Source organism: Peromyscus maniculatus, chromosome 3 (genome assembly GCF_049852395.1).
Source record: "Peromyscus maniculatus bairdii isolate BWxNUB_F1_BW_parent chromosome 3, HU_Pman_BW_mat_3.1, whole genome shotgun sequence".
Lineage (NCBI taxonomy): Eukaryota > Metazoa > Chordata > Mammalia > Rodentia > Cricetidae > Peromyscus > Peromyscus maniculatus.
Genome location: NC_134854.1, coordinates 20,248,694 through 20,268,571, shown reverse-complemented (window position 1 = coordinate 20,268,571; position 19,878 = coordinate 20,248,694). Strand labels below are relative to the sequence as shown.

Genomic DNA, 19,878 nt, shown 5'->3' with positions numbered 1-19,878 from the left:
CACATTGACATTTATTGGTACTCTGGACCAAAATGTTTTAAAAACTGAACTCATTTTTGCTTTTAGTGACATAATATTGAGATTCTACAATCCCTACATGTTTGTCATACTTAAAGCCTCATGCATATGGATTTTTTAAATATAGCATTGTGGGTACATTTTCTAAGAGTTTCCTAAGTGTGTATGACTGCATGTAGACTATTGTGTAATAAAGAATGGCTGAAAATAATCCCAGCTCGGTTAAATAATCCATGTTAGAGAATGACTTGTAAAATGTGCATCCCTATTTCTCAAATGTACTCTTTTTAAGAAGAGTAGATTTTTCTCTTTTCCTTTGTTATATAATTCAGCAAATATTTATAGAATATTTACTGCATAGTAAACATTACATCAAGAAATGTAAGATAGCTCCCCTTATAGAATTTACAAAATGAATCTCTAATCTGGCTTCATTTTCCAATGAAATGAAAATATCATTTTTCTGTATTATATTGATACCATATAAATTATTTTGAAGTAACAAAGGTTTTCATCAGTTGTTATGTTTCTTTAGGTGTGTCAACTTAATTTAAGACATTTCCTTTGAGGAATAAACAACTATTCCTTCAAAGAATAATTGAATTTTATAGCCAAGAAACTCCTTAGAAGACACTCAAATAGGGCCTGAGTATCTCAGGAGTTTGTTGCGTCATAAATAAGAAAATTCCTGAGATTCAGGTGCATTTGTTTCACTAAAACAGCTTCCCCCAAAATAATAAAATCTGTAAGGCCACTGGAAATAGATAAATGATAAAAATTTTCTTACTAAATTCTTAAGATTTCTCAATCATCGATGTCTTCCTCTCAAAATTGCTGTGAAAATGGTTTCATTCTTGGTCGTGTGGGGTTGTTCTAACACAGATGAACACTGTTTTATTAAATTAACCATTGCTTTACAAAGGTCACTGACATGCTGCACGTGTTCTCTCTGCAGCAAAGCAGGCATCGGTGAGGTCTTTGAAGGTCACCAAGGGCCAGTGACAGGAATTAACTGCCACATGGCAGTGGGTCCCATCGACTTTTCTCATCTGTTTGTCACATCGTCATTTGACTGGACTGTCAAACTGTGGACCACAAAGGTAAGGATGCCTTGATAGAAACTGTCCGTAATCCACAGGGGAAGAGGATGCTGCCCTCCTGGGAGAGCTGCAGAGAATAACTGTACCTGGCATTGAGATTCAGAAAACCTACCGAGGAACGCCATCTGTCTAGGAGCTAATTAAGGCCTTAGGGTCTTTTCACAGTCCACACTTACTGTAAATATTTAAGTTATAGTTGAAAACAGGCCATTTGTGGGGGGGGGGAGTACAAATGACTCAAATAATGATAAATCCAAGTCCTCCTTTACTAACGTTACTAATGTTAACCCACACAAATCTTGCTATTAATATCTCTAGGATCTGTAACCTTTACTTACACGCATTCATAGCTATGGGGAAAATGTTTGTGTGGTTTGTCTCATCATTTGATTATTTGGTTGTTTTTTTGTTTTTTGTTTTTTTTGTTTTTTTTTTTTTTGGTCTATTTTGGTTTCTTGAGCCTCTGGGGAAACTGGAATATGGCCCTATATTACTTATGCTTTAAATGCCATTTGTGGTGTGACAGAAAAAAAAATCACACACCTTTGATTTCAGTACTCTGAAGGCACAGGCCTGCGGGTCTCGGAGCTCAAGGCCAGCCTGGTCTATAGAGTGAGTTCCAGGACACCATGGCTACACAGAGAAACTCTGTCTGGGGAAAACAATGATGTTCTTTAAAAAAAAGGAATCAAAGCCCACCAGAAAGAAAGGTACAGTGGCCTAGAGAATGCAGAGCAGTGGATAGACGGGAAACAGCAGAGAAGGAAGGGCGGTGACTACAGAGCACTAAAGGGATAAAAACCACAGAAACGGGGGATTGGCGATGTGATGGGAAGGACTGCAAGTCAGAGTCTGGTGAGGTGCCCATCTACCCAAAATGGGGGCCTCGGGATTCAACAGGGGACCCTCTATCAAAATATTAAGGCAGAGAACGTTTTTCCAACACCCAGCATCAACCTCTGGCCTTCACACAAGCACACACAAGAGTAAACGCACTCGCACACAGGCATGCACACATCCACACAGACAAGTCCCCACACAAAGAACCTAGTGGCCTGTGGTAGCTTTCGCTGCATGAGTGAAGCATGTTGGGGAAGGGCTTTATACAAACTGAGCTTAGGGTACCTGGGAGACACAGTGTAGAGCCTTCAGCAAGCCGTTTGCTGTGAAGGACGGAAGGAGGAGGAGAACACATCTGGAAGCAGTCAGAATAGCTGGCAACCATAGTCACAGGAGAGGGTCTGAAAAGAAACATGGAGACTCAGTGGAGAGTGTCTTAAAGGTAGGCAAGAGATGCGGGGCCAGAGAAGGAGCTGGAAGTGAGTAAGGGAATGGAAGGGAAGTGGGGTGTGTGTGTGTGTGTGTTCCTGGGTCTTCAGGGAGATAGTAATGCTAGGATGACAGAAGTTGCCCTTCATTGTCTGGCAGTATCCACAGCCTCATTTCTAAGAGAAATTAGAGTGAAATTCACGTTCAAACAATCTATTTCCAAATATCAGGTGAGAAGAATCTAACATTTTCATATCTGGAAGCAGCCAGCCATTCTTATCCACTGCTTCTGGAAATGTAAAAATGGGACAGAATCATGGGGAGTAGGTTGGAAAGACCTAAAGATACTGCAGATCCTAACAAGCCATTCTCATAGGGAATCCGTGCCGAAGATACACTAGCCAAGTAAGACAGGAAGTCTACTGAAGAGCAGTCATTGAAACACCAACCAAAGAACAAAAGGCTGAAAAACCCCAGAGGTCTGCACTAATCCACTGTGAGAAGGAAAGTAGAAGAGTAGGAAGACTTCTCCACACTGTTCTGAGTTGATGAGAATGAATATCTAAATTAGAAGAGTTAGGTGGAAAGGTGTGTGAATAGTACTTCATTATTTCTTCTATTTGTTTATATAGTTTTGAAACTTTGAAGAATGACCTACACACATTGTCTACTTAATAAAAACAATAACCACACTTCTTTAAATATACTCTGCTTTGTAGATTTGATATTGGAGTCATTAAAGTATTTTCTTAATTAAAAAAATAAGACAGACTTAAAAATTGATTCCTAAGAATTTAAAAAAAAAAAAAAAAACATGATATGAATCACTTTAGTGTGCTTCGAAGTGATGGCAAAAAAAAATCCCTATACTGAGAAATTGTGTGAAGAAGCTTTAATCCCCCAAACTTACATTCATAAAGGAGTATATTTCAAGGAGAAAAAATACCAAAAAGAGAGAGAGAGAGAGAGAGAGAGAGAGAGAGAGAGAGAGAGAGAGAGAAACAGCCTTAAAGCAGTTGTAGTACTAATGTGACTGGTGGGTGTTGGCTACCACTGTTGTGATTGTTAGGTCTGCATGTAAAAAAACAAACAAACAAAAAAAAAAAAAAAAGCACTTGTGGTGGGTAGCCATTCCAGCTTGGATCTGGAAGTTCCAATCCCCATTGAGACTCTGGCAACTGTCACGCCTACGAGGCGGGGCGAGGGGAGGTGCCTGGGGACCCGAGAGCTGGATGGGCCAGCACTCTCTCTGTGTGCTCATTCGGTGCCTGGACGCTGAACGGTGAAAGGTGGACTGTGCAGAGCTCCGGAGAACACCGCTGGATTGCAATACACCTTCCCCAGACCCTGCGACCTACCCATTACTTAATTTGTGAGTTACGCCATTAAATAAATATCCTTTTAACTACGTGGAGTGGCCAAAATAATTTCTCCAATAAGCACTGTGTTGCTATCATTGAGAATTGAGATGTAATCAGGAGGGTTGCTGGGAGCTACAGAGGCCTGGGATGAAGCAACAGTTCTCTAGTACTCCTGATTGAGAAGCACCTGTAAGAATTTGGGGTATTATCTTTTAGAAAACAAAATGAATTCATTGTTCTATGTTCCAGAAAGATCTAGAACCTATGACCACTCCTATGGCAAAGACCTTTCTCATCTCAAAGTATGATCCCTATGCTCAAGGTCCTTTAGAAACCAGGGACCTGGCAGGACTTTTCTGATTCTTACTCTGAAGCAGGATGCAAAATAATTTTGTGTTCCCAACTACAGTATTTTTGTCAAAAGATTAGAGGCCATGCTGAGTAAGATCTTCTGGCCAAAACATTTTAAGAATGTGTAATGCACTGGAGAAAATAAACCAACTTAAAATCTTTATTGGTTACTTTTGGAAAAGAGACAAGTAAGCTCATTGTTTTGAAATTTGGTGAGTAGGAGAAAGAATGAAACATGTATCCTACCTTTCCAACAAGATTTGTGCTTCAGAGTTACTAAATGGTTGATAACAGTTTTTCTTAATTGATATATTCCAGACTATGCAGAAATATGAGACAATTTTGAATTTTATCATTTTACAACTCCTAATGATTACAGCAATGAGTATAGCTGATAATATTGAGAAAACTAGAAAGAATTTGTGATTAGGATAGTAGGTATGTCACTTTTATAGAGGGCTTGTACACAAAATCAGTCCTGAATCTTATCAATCTTCAGCTCTGTGAGATTAGGTGCAAAAGGAGACAGACACCGTTAGTTAAATAACACCACAGGTATGTAGCTAGTCCTGCCGGGCTGTGGGGAAATTGATAGGACAATGAATTTCATTTCTATAACAAAGCTCAAAAAAAGCAAACAAACAAAATCCAAATGTAAGTGAAAATTGTATGCCAAAACAAAACAGAACAAAACCAAATTTGAGACTTTTCAAAAAAAATCTCAAAACAGGACTCTTACACAGATCTTAGTTAAAACTGACAGCTTGTTTAAAAGGTTAGAAAGCTGTGAAAAACACATGACTATTACTTAATGGCATTCATTAACTTTTAGATATGACAGTGATATTAAATAATTTACATGGTTTTATATTTTAGGGATACATATCAGAATATTTATATAAAATATATCATCATTTGTGTCTCAACTTCTTGGTTAAGATCAAATGCAGAAAACTTACTGTTGCCAGTGGTTCAAAATAAGCCATTTGGCCAAGGGAGAGCTTGTGAATCCAGATAAGTAAGATTGGACATGTGTAGGTAATTATTGAAGCTGAGTGATTGACAAGACTCTAGTCCAGTTATCAATACATGTTTGCCATGTTTGAAGTCTTCTCTAACAACATTTAAATAAAAAATAACAGAGAATAACACTGACAAATATTCAGAACTGTAATGTGCCTATTGTATTTATCAACCCATAAGCCATCAGTGCTCAGGGAAAATACAATGTCTTTGGCGTGTGTTAAAGGTGCACAAGTCACAATAGGTCAAGGAGTGGGTGCAAAGGAGAAGGAACTGGAAAAGCCAGGATCTTTCTTTTATTTCTTCTGACTATGTTATTTTAAGAAGGAGTCTCTCGTAGCCCAAGACAGTCTCATAATCGCTATATAACAGGCTAGCCTTGAACTCCTGAGTCTCCTGCCTGCGCCTCCCTAGGACTAGGACTACAGACCTGCACCACAATGGTTGTTCTTGTTATTGTTTTTCCTCTGTAGATGTTTAAAGGTTAGAAGATGCTTCTTGATGTTGCTCTTGTAGATGAGCTGGGAAAGAAAGAAACAAAATCTGTAAATATAAGCTGGAGGAAAGCATGGTCAGCATGTCAGCATAGACAGTATCCCCAGCAATGGCAGGGCAATGAATTTTACATTTGAGCAATGACATCTATTCTGTCATAACAGAGGGACAGGAAGTACAGGATGAGATAAGCACAATCCACCAGGTTGAATGACTGGAGAAAGCGAACACTGATAATGGCTGTTTTCTTAACAATGTAGAAGACTCAGTGTGAACAAAACAAGAGGCTGGGCAAGGTGGCAGACCATTGGTGGTCAGAGAACAGTAATGTCATGTTTCTATCTTCAAAGCAGATTCTCCGCATCAGAAGTCAGCAGTACACATTCAGACATAAACAAGGGAGGGAGAAGATTCCGGACTGGACCTGGGCCAGAATGTGATGGAAGTAAACTAGAGCATAGAACTCAGAGACAGGAGCAAGAAGGCATTTGGTGTTAAAAGTTCATGCAGAGAAGAAATCAAAACAGACAGGGAAAGGAAGGGGAACGAGGGGCTGGAACCCAGGGACAATCAAAGAATGAAGGAAGCAACTGGGAAGACCATAGTGAGAGATCACTGTTGGGAAGTAGGGTGTGCGGAGTTAGTATTTCATGAACGCCTGGCTCCAAGTGAGTTTTAAGAAGTCGGTAAGGATGCGGTTTTCCATAGCTGAAATCTAGTGGAAGTGGAATTCATTGGAAATATGGAGAACATAAACAGAAGGCAGAGGTGCTGTGATGCTATGGCTTTGGAATGGGTCAGAACGATGAGTAGAGCAGGGCGGAAAGGGAGGCCATGTTTACAGTGACTAAGTCTTCAGTGAGGGGGGGTGAGAGATCACAAAGGCAAAAAATGCTAGAGGCGGGTGGCTGCCTTAACAGAAGCAAGATTTTCCCTGGAGCTGAGAAGCAGTGAGGCAGGCAGTCCCAGAGAGCAAGGAGGAAGCCTTTCCACTCAGCATCTGGGAGGAACACACACAGTAACAAACAGCTGCTATTCGTTCTTAGCTAAGACGGGAAGGAAAGTCTTACGTCAGCCTAGGCCTCCACTGAGGCAGGCATCAGAGAGCTACCAACTGGAAGGCTGAAGACGCAGGGAAAAGCATTAACTAAAAAATGAGAGGCCTAGCAGTGACAGGGATGCTGAGCACATTGGAAGCTTCTGGAAAGACAGGAACTGTGAGTAACTGATTTAGAGGAGATACATACCAATAGAAATCTCTACCCAAAAATCCTGTGCAAATGTACAAAGAAGGGAGAGTGTGGGTGGGGCTCGAGCCCAGACCTGGCGTTCCAGCAGAACGAGGACAGCTTGAAGGGAGCTGAGATTAAAACACATTACACATCCATCCCCGGCCCCATCCCTGACCACACCAAGTTCCATCATTAAACCGCTGTCAGGGAAGACTTCGCTGTGAAGCAGAAACTTTGTTGGAGTGGTTTTCCTCATAAACAGAGGGCCAGGCTGCATTCCAGGCAGCTGAGTCAACACACGCATAGGCAGACATTTTTATCCAGAGGCTAGAAAGTAAGGGTCCAGAGAGGACATAGACAAGAGAGAGAAAGTCTAGAAAGTAGCTGTACTTGATGTTCATTTTTATTTTATTAGGTGATGGCTAGCCATGGGGATAATTAATTGAAATTTCATTTTAAGGAATTTTTGTGATACAAGAAAGGTAAATTTGCATGGGCAGCCCACATCAACATTTCTTGAGCTGATACTGCATTGTGCTAAATGTTTTAAATGTATTATTAGTCCATTAAATCTTCACCATGAATTTCTGAGTTGATAGTATCCCATTTTATAGACCAGGTATGAAAGGGTAAATGACTTGGCTGGTATTTTTGTCAAATAATTGGGGACACTAAGTCTAAACTCAGTTTTGTGTGACATGGAAACCTAGTGGGGACATTTGGACCATAGAAGAATACAGTCATTACACTGTTTTAGAAACTAAAGAAAAGAGACCATAAAAAATGTGGATTAACCGTGGGTGGTTGAGCTGGGCAGTGGTGGTGCACACCTTTAGTCCCAGCACTATGAGGCAGAGGCGGGCAGATCTTGAAGACAGCCTGGTCTACAGAGCGAGTTCCAGGACAGCCAAGGCTACACAGAGAAACCCTGTCTCAGACAAAGAGTGTGTGGTTGAAGTATGGAGAAATGTGACTCTAGGTGGAGGGTGGTGGAAAGGATGTATGTGAGATTGACAAGCTGTTACAGTAGGTCTAGCTAACCGGCTGTGCAGAATAGAGAGTATGGGAAGGAACTGAGGTGTCTGCTAGCCGCGATGAGAACTGAGATATTGGAAGGAGAGAAAGGATGTTTATTCCGCACTTTTAGAGATGTAAGGCCAGTCTCTTCCTCTGGAGGATGCCCACATTGAGCAGACTTGAGTACCAGCTGAGACTAAACACAGAAGCTAACATAAGCTTTACAAGATGGTAAGAACAGAGTTCCATCTGGTGCTACAATTTCTGATATAATTAATATATGGGAGGCTATACTGTGTATGAGTTTGGTACCCCAAATGATTCTCACCTTCTGAGGTGGTCTTGAAAGAATTGCATCCTTGAATCAGTTACTTACCTCTTCACTGTGACAAAATACAGAGCAAGAACAATTGAAGGGAGGGGAGGTTTATTTCTGCTTACAGTTTCAAATGTCATCCTTCTGAACAGGGAGGGGAGCGGTCCGTCTCATGCTAGCAAGGAAGCAAGGGAAGGAATATAGGGTGGGCTGGTGCAAAGTGAAAACACCCAACACCTGCCCAGTGACCTACTTTTTCCGGCCAGACCCCACCTCTACCCTTCACCACTTCAGAATTCTATCAGTCCTTCAAAGGGGTAACCCTTCCCTTGAGTCAGAGCTCTGGTGATCTAGTTGTCTCGAGAAACTTCCTTCTTTAATATGGCCAGGGATATGCTTTAATGATCTCCTGGGTGTTTCTCAGGTCAATCAAATCAACAGTCGAGACTAACCCTCATACTTCTCTCTTAAACCAAAAAAGGTAGGAAATGTTTTACAAAGTAACAGTATCTCTAAATTTTATTTATTAAAATTTCCCAAAACTGTAACAGCAAATCATCCTGACAAAAATAGCTAAATGGGGGGAAAGTTACTCTTATTTTGAAATTACTAATACCATAGTTATCAAGCTAGCCGTAGTGCACACCTGCAACTCCAGCCTTGGAGAGGCAGAAGGAGGGGGGAGGGAGAGGAGGAGGAGAAAGAGGAGGAGGAGGAGGAGAGCAAGCTTGACGTGAACTTAAGCTACATAGAGGCCCTGCCTCAAACAAGAAATAAAACAAAATAAAGGTCAAAGGAATAATGTGTGATTAAGGCATTTGGTTTGTTTTTATTTTTGTTTTTTCTCTTATTGGCAATGAGTTTTTAGAGAGATTTACAAAAGAGAAAGAAACAAAAGGGGAAACACCCAAATCCACCCTGAGATGTATTTAGGGGATGTCTGACGGTAAAGGCAATACAATTAATGACATCCTTTTGTTTTATTTGATTTATATTTATTATTTAGTTTCTCTTCTGATAGGACCAGGGATTGACCTAGGACTTCACACACCCTAGACAAGCATTCTACATCTAATCTCTATGCTCAATCTCATTTTGATTTGTAAGCATCATGATATGACCATTTTTTAATAATATAATTTCTTCACTACCTGAACTCACAGCACATTTTGCTTCAACTCTTTGCAAGTTATTATAATGAAAGAGTGAAGGAGACAAGTGGTATGACCTTCACCCCAGGATTAAAGAATTAAAATGTAAATAGATGTAGAAATATTATAGTTATAGTTAGGCAGATTATTGACAGAATACAGGAGATCTCAATGAGGGGTAGAGCAGTCAGCTGTATACTGACTAGAGTTTGGAGAGCCCAAACAGCGCATGCTCTCTACCTGTGGAGACCACCATGGGACATGATCCTGTGTCCCATCAGCCTCACCTGGTCCTGTTTCTATATTGACCCGACTTCCCTTCCCTCCTATTTATTGAAACAAAGCAAAGCATAAATGCACATCCGCCACCTAGCTTCCCTTTTCTGTCCTGCCCATTGCCTGCCTTTTCCCACCAATGTGCAGCATCAGTCTCTACAATCACCCTCTACCCCCAGGACCACCCTGGACCTCCTCTGTCAAGTCACCCTGACCCTCTCGTCTCTTCCAGGGCTCATTTTGCCAATTTCATTTCCTTTGATGACTTTGTTGTTTTAGTGTTGGTTTGTCCTTCCCAGCGGCCTTTCAGGGAGCATCAGAGAGTGGGGCTGCACCTGGAGTAAAGTCCTGCATCTTTAACTCTGTGCTCGATGACCCTTTTAAAAGTGAGAAAATGCATTACCTGAATACATTCTGTTGAGTACCAAAGCTTACCTTTTACTGTATCTTAGCATATTAAATTTCCCATCCATCAAAAAAGCCTAGGGTCGATTCTCAGAAATAAAGTATGCACTCTTGGCTGGATTAAAACATTCATTATTCCACTCTGCTTCTCTGTTTGCTGAGGTTTGGGCTAATTTTTTTCCCTGAGCTGCTGTTTAGCTTAGTGGCTAGACAAGTTATGAGTCTTTGGACTTTTTATCATTTCATCCAGTTTGGAAAGTTTCAGTGGATTCCAATTAAACATTAGGTTAATATTTATTTTGGTCTTGGTACAGCTTCTTAAGGATTTAGCTTCCTGATACTGTTCATGTATTTGCCAGGTCGGTTCCTTTCCTTGGACTTCCAAGAGCTTATGTTTCTTCTGCTTATATTGACACTATCTGCTAAATTCCTTCTGCATTAGACTTTTGAGCTCTGAAACTTCACTAGCTTATACTGACTATTCTAGTATATGGCCTGACTTAACTCCCATATTGGTATTTGATGGCGGTGTTGGACACAAGCCTGGAGTTCCCATGATGCAATGTGATTGGTGGAAATCTCTGACTCTCTCTGGGTGTATCTTGACATTGTATAATCTGTCCTGGAAGTTAAAATACATTTCTGGCTGCTAATCTTTTAACAAAGCAGTGACTCTGAGGGTGAAATGTTCTATGTGACTGACAGATGATAACTTTACACAAATAATTCAGTTTCTAAGCAGTTACTGTGAAAATTAGTAAGGCCTACCTGATTTGTATAGTCCCTGCCCAGGCTAAAATATAAAGTGACTCTCTTAACTGATTGCCTTCCCTCTTAATTACTAGAAAAGAATAATAATTTGAAATTACTTCAAATAAAAGATTATAAAGAGCTTTTCCTTTAAAATTTCTTTCCATATGAATTAATTAAAAGTTATTATGATGGGTAAATATACCACAATGATAAAAAATACTTTGGTCCACTGAATCACAGTGGTTGTGTAACTACAATGCCCTCCCTCCCTCCCTGGGAGACTGTGGGGTCCTTGAAGAAAGATCCGGATCTTTTTCTCTATTTATATTCCCAGTGCCTGGTGTAGCACTTGGTAAATCACTGGGCTAACATTTGCACAAATAAACCATGGATTCTCTATAAGACGTGTGTTAAAGATATCCTGTTAAAAATTTTTATTAACAATGCTATGAAGCAATAAAATTCATAACTGTAATTTACATGTATTATAATTATAAAACTGACATTAGGCTTTAAGAATCTGATTAGGAAATATTTATGTATAATAATATGAAGGTGAAAAAATCCCTGGGCAAGCACTCAGGAATAGAGTGACATCCTCTGGTATGCCTTACCAGTACAATGAGTACAACTGTAATTCCCAGTTGAAACGACCTAAAGCTCTGAGCCACCATAATGTGTGTCCTCGACTCTGCGCTCCCTCGAGAACACTCATCCAGTGATGGGGGTGGGCAGCTCCCAGTGTCTCTGCGGCTGGGATACTTGCTCCTGGACAATCACTCCCTGGAATGTTATAGCGCTCTTACACACAGGAGTGCTCTTTCTAAAGATTATTCTGAAAATCTGTCTCTGGTGCACTGTTACTCCTTGAGAAGAATGGGACCATGTACCTGTCTAAACTATAGTTTATAAGGGATGTAGCCAATTCATAGGAAGAAAGAACGGAAGCAGGAGGTCCTGAAGGGGTGTCTCAAAGCCTGTGATGTCCAAGCTAAACTTAGAAGTAGGTAAGGGGGATGAGGAAGGGAGCTCAAGTAGGATGAAGGGAGCATGTGAATGCACAGAAGGCTGGGGTGGTGGACTTGCTGGCGGTGAATCTGCAGTGATTATCTTAGTGCTGCAGTCTCTTCGCCCATTGCTATTCCATTGGCGTGTGAAGATTAAACAAGCTAGTAAAGGGGAAGCCTTTGGACCATGGAAAGCATTGAAAGAGGTAGCAACAATTTTTACCATCACTGTTACTAAGTACAGTCATTGCTCTTAGTGTGGTTTGGATGTTACAGTTCAATCTTAAATGTCCTCTAAAATCCATGTATTAAAGGTCTGGTCCCAAGATGACACCATGGGGAGGCAGGGCCAAGATGGAGGCCCTTAGCCATCAGAGGTATCTCCCTAAGGGGAACAATGGGACTCTAGTCATTCCTTTACTTTATGCTTCTTATCATAGGGCCACTGGATTTCTTCCTGCTTATAGCCATCCATGATGGGTACCCCATTCACCCACTCATAGGCCCGAAACAATGGGGCGAACCAATCATGAGCTAGAAACCTCAAAACTGTGAATCAAATTAAAACTGTGATGTCATCTGATAGAATGTACACAAAACTGTGATGTCATCTGATAGAATTCACACTTCCTGCTGAAGATGGCAAGGATGACAGCTTATGGTGGAATGGGACCAAACTGTCCTTGGCTTTTAGTAGCGTGACAGTGGCTACTCTGGATATCTCTGAATCTAGAGACTTCCTTTCTAAGTTACCATATATAAATTTTCTGATGAAAGTGGGTTATCATCAACAGCAAAGTGACATTCAACTGAATGTTTACATGACTGGCATTGTACCAGTGATGTCACACAATTTTATAAATACAATACCTGTAACCTTATCTTTTTTGTTTGTTTATTTTTGAGATTGTTATTTTAATTGTGTTTCTCTAGTCCCTTTCCTCCCTCTAAGCCCTCCTGTATACCTTTTCCCACTCTCCTTCAGATTCATGGTCTCTTTCTTCATCAATGGTTATTGCATGCATAAATATACATATATATTATATACATGAGTATATACATATAGCATATATGTACATAAATATACATATATGTGATGTATACATATATAGTATGTATGCGTATATTCCTAAATATAACCTGTTGAATCCATCTAATGTTACTTGTATGTATGTTCTCAAGGCTGACTGTTAAGCACTGGACAACTGATTAGTGTGCTCTTCCCTGGGGAGGACCACCTCTCCTGCTCCCAGCCTTGCTCAGTTACCTATAATTCCTGGTGAAGGGTTGAGGCCTCAGGGGCTTTTTCCTACCCAATTTTACATGTCCATTGGTGGCCATTGGCTCAGCTCATGTTTGGGCAGTCATGTTGGTGACACTTTATGGGTGTAGCTTCTGATGTTGCTAGGAGACACAAACTCCCTGTTCATCTGGTAATTAAAATCTTTCCACCTCCTCTTCTGCAGTGTTCTCTGAGCCTTGGTGTGGGAGTGTTTTGGAGATGTGTTCATTGGGACTGAGCTCCACAACTCTGCATATTGACTGGTTGCATCTTCGTATGGTGGTTTCTGTGTGTGACCTCATCTCATAGCTGATTGCCTGCAGCCTTGTCTCATCTGGTTTCTCTACTGGCTTTCTGCTTGCTTGCTTCAATGATGTGTCTGCATTGAATGTTTATATTGGCTTGGCATTTCTTTCTAGCTTTATACCAGAGTGAAGATTTCTTTCCTTGTCCTTCTGGGTTCTAGAAAACTGCTATAGCTCATCCTTCCTATTATCACTCAAAAACTGCACCTGTGCTTTCCTCACAAATTCTAATATTTCAAAGGGAATTTATTTTTTAGCCTTTTTCTTTTTCTTTTCTTTCTGTCTTTTTTTTTTTTTTGATGCTGAATGCTGTTTATTAAAGGAGGGGGGAGGTCTTAAATACAGGCTTACAGCACAATGGGAGAACCCCGGAGGGCAGAAGTTTGCTACCAATGTTTTATAATCTTGCATCTAAGCTGTTATGCCCAATATGCAGGATACACAGACAAGGAACTTCCTTTAAGCATTCAAGAGGGTGGAACCCGGCAGAGAATTAGCATAGGGAGGATATCAAGGTCAAGGTCAAGGTCAGCAAGCAAGGCAACAGTTACCCAAAACAGGGGCCAGGTCCCTACAGGTCCCCCCTTTTACTAAAAAATAAGTTTCTGACTTAGGTTGTGTGGGACATCAGCAGGTCACCTTACCCGTCATGGAGATGCCTGCCCAGGCCACACAGGCGCTGTCTTAGGTTGGTGAGCGCCCCCCAGACATTACCTGTCTCTGAATACTCATTACCATACAGGCTCAATTGTGTGTGAGCTGCTACAGCTAGCACAGTGGAGACCCTGGTAGCAAAAGTAGCTACCACAGTTAGTTAATCTTTCATTCTATTGGGCATGATAAATTTATTTCAATAGTTATATACATTTCGATTGGCTTTGAAAGTTATAAATTTATAAACTCAAGATCCATTTGCTTTTGGGATACCATCTTACAAGGACTCCAATTTGCAGTAAGGCTCGTTAAGGAAGGGAATGGCTCAGTTGCCTTTAACCTACTGGCTATGGGTGGGTTAGGACTTCTGTTGGTCTTCTCTGTGTCGAACACACAGATTGCAAGCCCAATGCCACTTTCAAAGGGAATTTAAATATAACAAGGCAGGGAGAAAAGGTAATGTTCATTTGATTTAGGTCTACAAGAAGTGCAAATAAGGATTTTTATTCTTAGTAATCCCAAAATTCAATTCTATTGACAGAAGCTACATATTTAACTTTTTTGATTATTTAGTGCATAATTATACATTCTTTTTTTTCAATACAGGATATTGCTTTGTTTGACTCCATCCTGTACTCAATTCATTTTAATTTGCCCACAGAATGTGTAATATAAAATAAGTACAATTTGCTCATTAGGAGAAATTATGACTTTATCAACTTCACACAATACATATTGGAAAATTATCTCATTCTTATAGGGCTTTGTAAAGAATAAATGGGAGTTTTGTAGTGAAAAAATAAATATAATTGATCTATAAAAGCTCTCCTTTTTCTTCCAAAGTGGAGTAACCAGCCTTCCCATAAATCCAGGGCAACCAAACCTCTGTGTTTACTACTGGAAGCTCACCAGCTCTGTGGAAGTTTCTGGAAAGGAATGTTGTGGACTGTGGACTTGGCAGCAGATGGAAATGGCTTTCTCTCCTGTCCGCTGGCTCACTGGCTTCAACTAAGCCTGAGCCCAAAGCAGGACAGCGTCTATGTGAAGTCATCAGTGTCCTTCTCACTTAGGACCTTCCATAATGATTAAAAACTTGAGGTTTTTTTTTAAAGAAACGTGCTGTTTTATTACACAGTCTCACCAAATTAGAATATCTCAGAAAGGAAGCTATGCTAGCAATCTTAACCTGCAGAGTTGGGGGAAGACAGGGCAATGAGAGGTTTTTCCTGCTTGCCTGAGACCAGTGGGAAGGTATAAACAGAACCAATCTAAAATGGCTGACATTAACTAAGCCTGAAAATAAGGGGTCCCAGAAGGCCCAGTTACTCCTCCAGAAAGCTTAATAAGGACATCTTAGCGGAGCTCCTAAGCAGGCGCCTAGCAGTTCGGGATTTGTCTTCCAGTCATGTTCTTTCCACTCTGACCTACTGAGTTCAAAACTCAGACCTGGGGCAAGATGGACAAGGTAGCTTTGGGAAGAGTTCCCCCAGCACCACTGCCCTGGGCATGGGTCTCTGGTTCCTATCTAGTCCCGGGGACATTAAATTCAATATATTTTATATAAATACACCAAGGAAGAGAAAATATAAAATCTGAGAGACTGGGGAGAAGTGAGGGACTGGGGGAGAGGCCAGAGTGGCACGTCCTGCCCAGACCAACTTGACTTATCCTGATCTCTTGGCTTCTAGCTTCTCCTCCCAGCTTTCTCCTCATCTGTGACTTCTTTTTTTTTCCCTCTTCTGTATCATTCTTCTTTTCATCCTGTTTTGACTCTTTTGGTTTTGTTTGTTTGTTTGTTTGTTTGTTTGTTTAATTAGAAGAGTTCTTGTGACCATATCTCCCTCAGAATTCCCTTGAACCTCTTTGCCAGGCCCAGCTGCACGGCAGGGTGACCAATCCTTGAGAGTTATGCTGGAGACACTTGGCCTCCACCCACCTGTGAACTTAATTTGTGCCGGATTAGTTTGATTCCCCAGTCTCCCTCTCCCTGTCCTGCTTTAACAGAGGTCAGCAAATAACTGGTCTTTGTTGTTAGTCTACTGTTGGATCCATTACCTTAATGCTGTAGACCACCAACACGAACCTGAATGCGTACCTGTGTGTGTTCTCATTTCTTCTCTTCATTGTGTTTTATGCTAATCTCGATTGGTTATAGATTAGAATGCCCATGCTTCCCTCTAGGAATGTTCCTTTTAACCCCAAAACCCCAAAGTCTATTGCATTGATAAAATAGCATTATCTTTACTGAGTTTGTGGCAAAATCAAATGTCTCTGAAGAGGGTCTCCACTCATACTCTTTTTTATTTATTTATTTATTTATTTATTTATTTATTTATTTATTTATTTATTTATTTTTTGGTTTTTCAAGACAGGGTTTCTCTGTGTAATAACTCTGGCTGTCCTGGAACTTGCTTTGTAGACCAGGCTGTCCTCAAACTCACAGATTCACCTGTCTCTAACTCCTGAGCTGGGAATCACAAGTGTGTGCCATCACCACCCAGCTTCCACATTCATATTCTTATATCATCATTTCAGAGCATACCTTACCCTACAACATACACACATCAGTGTGTGCGTGTGCGTGTGCGTGTGCGTGTGCGTGTGTGTGTGTGTGTACTCTTCACAGGAGCCTTCTTAAGGCAAGAGAAGGAACTTCATGATAGTTTTGTAAAAACAATATAAAAGTTAAGCAAAACAAGCAAATATATTTCTCAGCGAGGTCTCTATTCTTCAAGAATGATAGAACTACATGAAATCCAAAGACCCTCAGGCTGGCCAGAATGGGAGTTTTTTTTTTACTTTAGGGTAAGAGAGAACAGCAATCGGTGGACTGTTACCCTGGAAATTGACTAATCCCTGCTTTACTAGCCTCCATAACCATTTTAGAGAGCCCTAACTCTTTTTTTTTTTTCTCTTTTTTGATTCTCCACACTTTAGGTAAGAGTCTAGCCACTAGTCTCAGAAATTCTAATGATGATCATTGCAATTTGCACTTTAGTAATAGTGTCAAATAAATTTTATCGATCAGCCAACATCAAGATTATCTGAACAACACAATTAAACAACTTGTATTGGATCAAGATAGAAAATAAAAAGAGAGCGGAGGCTGAGCTTTAAGAAATCGTGATTAGAGATGGAAATGTGGCATGGCTTTAGAAGCCGTAAGGAGCTGCAGGTGGAGACATGTGCAATGCCAGTGCCGCTTGCAATCCTCATTCAATAAATAAAGCCTGTCTTCTTAGAAGCATTTGGGATGACGTTATAAAACCAAAGTCCGGGGCTGGAGAGATGGCTCAGAGGTTAAGAGCACTGCTTGTTCTTCCAAATGTCCTGAGTTCAATTCCCAGCAACCACATGGTGGCTCACAACCATCTGTAATGAGATCTGATGCTCTCTTCTGGCTTGCAGGGATATGTGCAGACAGAACACTGTATACATAATAAATAAATAAATCTTTAAAAAAATAAATAAAACCAAAGTCCACAGAGCAACATGGCGGGGCAGTGCTCCTCTTCCAGATGACCCGAGTTCAGTTCCAGCACCCACGTGGGATGGCTCATGAACACCTGTACCTCCAGCTCTAGGGGGGATCTGGTGCCCTCTTCTGATCTCTGTGATCACCCACACTCACATGGGGCGGGGAGAGAACTTAAAAAAACAAACCAACCAAGCAGAACATCTGGTGAAGATCTAAGAATCAGGCTTAGAGCACTTTGAAGTTCTCCACTCCAAATCCTCAATTTTTTTTTTTTTTCAGAAAACAAAACTGATTCCTGGAGAAGAATGAAAAAGTTATTTACCCCATAGTGCTTGCCCCGTACTTCCACCTCATATTCCTTGTAACTGGATTCAAAATCAGTGTACTAAGTGGGAGCTGGTATTTGAACTGACCACCTACTACTATTCACGATTTAGTAGTGGACTCAGATTTGAGCCGTGGTCGGTAATTTTAAGCAACACTCATTAGCACCTCAATATAATGCCAATGACTTTTATTGAACTGTGAATTTCTTCTCTCTTTTCTGCTGAGCTCTGAGTTTCTTGAGGACTCTGGCCATCTCTTGTATCTCATCTATCTTCCCTACAACTTTCAGTGGAGTTGTGATTACTTTGTGATATATGTCGACTGTTATATTGACTGATTGCAGATTAATAATAGGATAATCTAAGAGGTTTTATATTTACCGCAACTTTATTTCGACTTGCGCTCAGACACCCTAAATACTGAACACAGCTAGCGCTCCAGTGGGGCTGCAAAATTATCTCTGTCTAGCCTATGCATTTCATCTCTACTTCATTTTGTACCTATCACCTTTCCCTGATCCACTGATTTTTCCTTCTGCTCAACCATTCATGCACATGGATTTCACTTATGCTCATGACATTTATGAACTAACTTTTTTATCTACAATATTAGCATCATGAAACTTGCAAAAAATAACAATGAAAATGGAATTAAGATTCTACTGCAAAATAAACATATATATTCCTTTTCCTGTCTACTCAGAAGGGAATTAGATTTGTTCAGTTATCCACTCATGAAATCAGCACTCAAGGAGAACTTAATGTCTTTGTAGTGTACTACCAGGTGCTATGACAGAGGTAGAAATGAACCCCAGGCGCTGGCATCACCAGATTCACTGTAAACATCTTCTTACTCAACCTTAAATACAGTATCCCTACAACACAGTATCGCTTAAACACAGTAGCCCTGCACAGCTCTGGCCAGCCTGGAACTCACTGTGTAGACTGACCTCAAAAATCACAGAGATCCACCTGCCTCTGCCTCCGGGGGCTGGGATTCGAGACATCTCTTAGCCTCTGAGGACTGGAGTTAGAGGTGGGTGTCACCACACTGGGCTGTAAATTCTTTAAGGAACAAAAGTTCCTGTCAGTATCTCAGATTGCCTCATTTTCATTATACTGCAATTCAAATGCACATAGAGCAGAACAAAGTACTTACATGTTCAACACACAGCTATTTACTAAAAGCATGTATGTGCTGGAGTGCCATGTAACAAAGGCATGAAAACACCCAGTAACTACAAGCGCTAATTCTGATGAGAAGTGGAAATAATCCATTCATGTTATTCACCACCATTATAGGTGGTAAAGTTGTCTTAAAAATTGTGGCGGCAGTACAGGATCACTGCTCTAGAGGACATACAGGGCTAGGATTTTGCAAACCCGGGCCACAACATTTTCATCAAGCAATCCATATGTGATCTCATTTTGCATGTGTTTCTGTGGAAAGGTTTATTCCAAATTATGATCAATTTAAGATAGAATGTTGGTTCGTCTTAACATTGGCCCCAGCCCACAGTACCCACATGAAGAAATCTCTTCAAAACATACATGTCCTAAGAGGGTGCATCACAGCCGACTGCAGCTTAGAACACCAGATGGCACTTAGCCCTAGTCTTTTGACCTTTCTGAACAGCAAAAGTCATCAACAAGAAACACAGAGATGCCATAAACATGGCACCCAATAGACACAAAGAGAATTGTAATTACATGTTGTGAACTGAAGCAGAGTAGTTTTCCATGTAGGCATAGAAAACTGAGTACTTGGTAATGAAGTAAAACTATAGTTAAATATTACTATCTAAGAGAGACTCCCAGAGAGTGCTAAGACAGTCTCTAAACAACACTACATCAGCAGGGAGGTGGTGGCACACGCCTTTAATCCCAGCACTCAGGAGGCAGAGGCAGGAAGATCTCTGTGAGTTCAAGGCCAGCCTGGTCTACAGAGTGAGATCCAGGACAGGACCAAAGCAAACAACAACAAAAACGGCTGGTGACATGATTCAGGGTAATGGAGCTTAGCACTAAGCCTAACAAACCTGTGTTGAGTTCTTGGAAC

At 40.8% G+C, this 19,878-nt stretch overlaps 1 protein-coding gene and 1 long non-coding RNA gene across 9 annotated transcripts in view; one reads left to right on the top strand and one right to left on the bottom strand.

Moving 5' to 3' along the window:
* Nucleotides 1-19,878, top strand: part of Dync1i1 (dynein cytoplasmic 1 intermediate chain 1) — a 309,676-nt gene that overhangs the window by 253,636 nt on the left and 36,162 nt on the right. For all 6 annotated transcript variants that reach the window (XM_006986876.4, XM_006986878.4, XM_006986877.4 and 3 more), the window contains one exon: nucleotides 974-1,118. In XM_006986876.4, the coding sequence (XP_006986938.1) occupies nucleotides 974-1,118 (145 nt within the window). The remainder of the gene's footprint in view (nucleotides 1-973; nucleotides 1,119-19,878) is intronic.
* The window catches only part of LOC143272275 (uncharacterized), a 28,956-nt gene that overhangs the window by 7,934 nt on the left and 1,144 nt on the right, over nucleotides 1-19,878 (bottom strand). For 2 of the 3 annotated variants that reach the window (XR_013049689.1, XR_013049688.1), the window contains exon 2: nucleotides 5,553-8,357. This is a non-coding gene — a long non-coding RNA (uncharacterized LOC143272275). Of the gene's footprint in view, nucleotides 1-5,552; nucleotides 8,358-17,682; nucleotides 19,674-19,878 lie in introns of those variants that run through there. The other variant, XR_013049690.1, reaches the window with a different exon arrangement.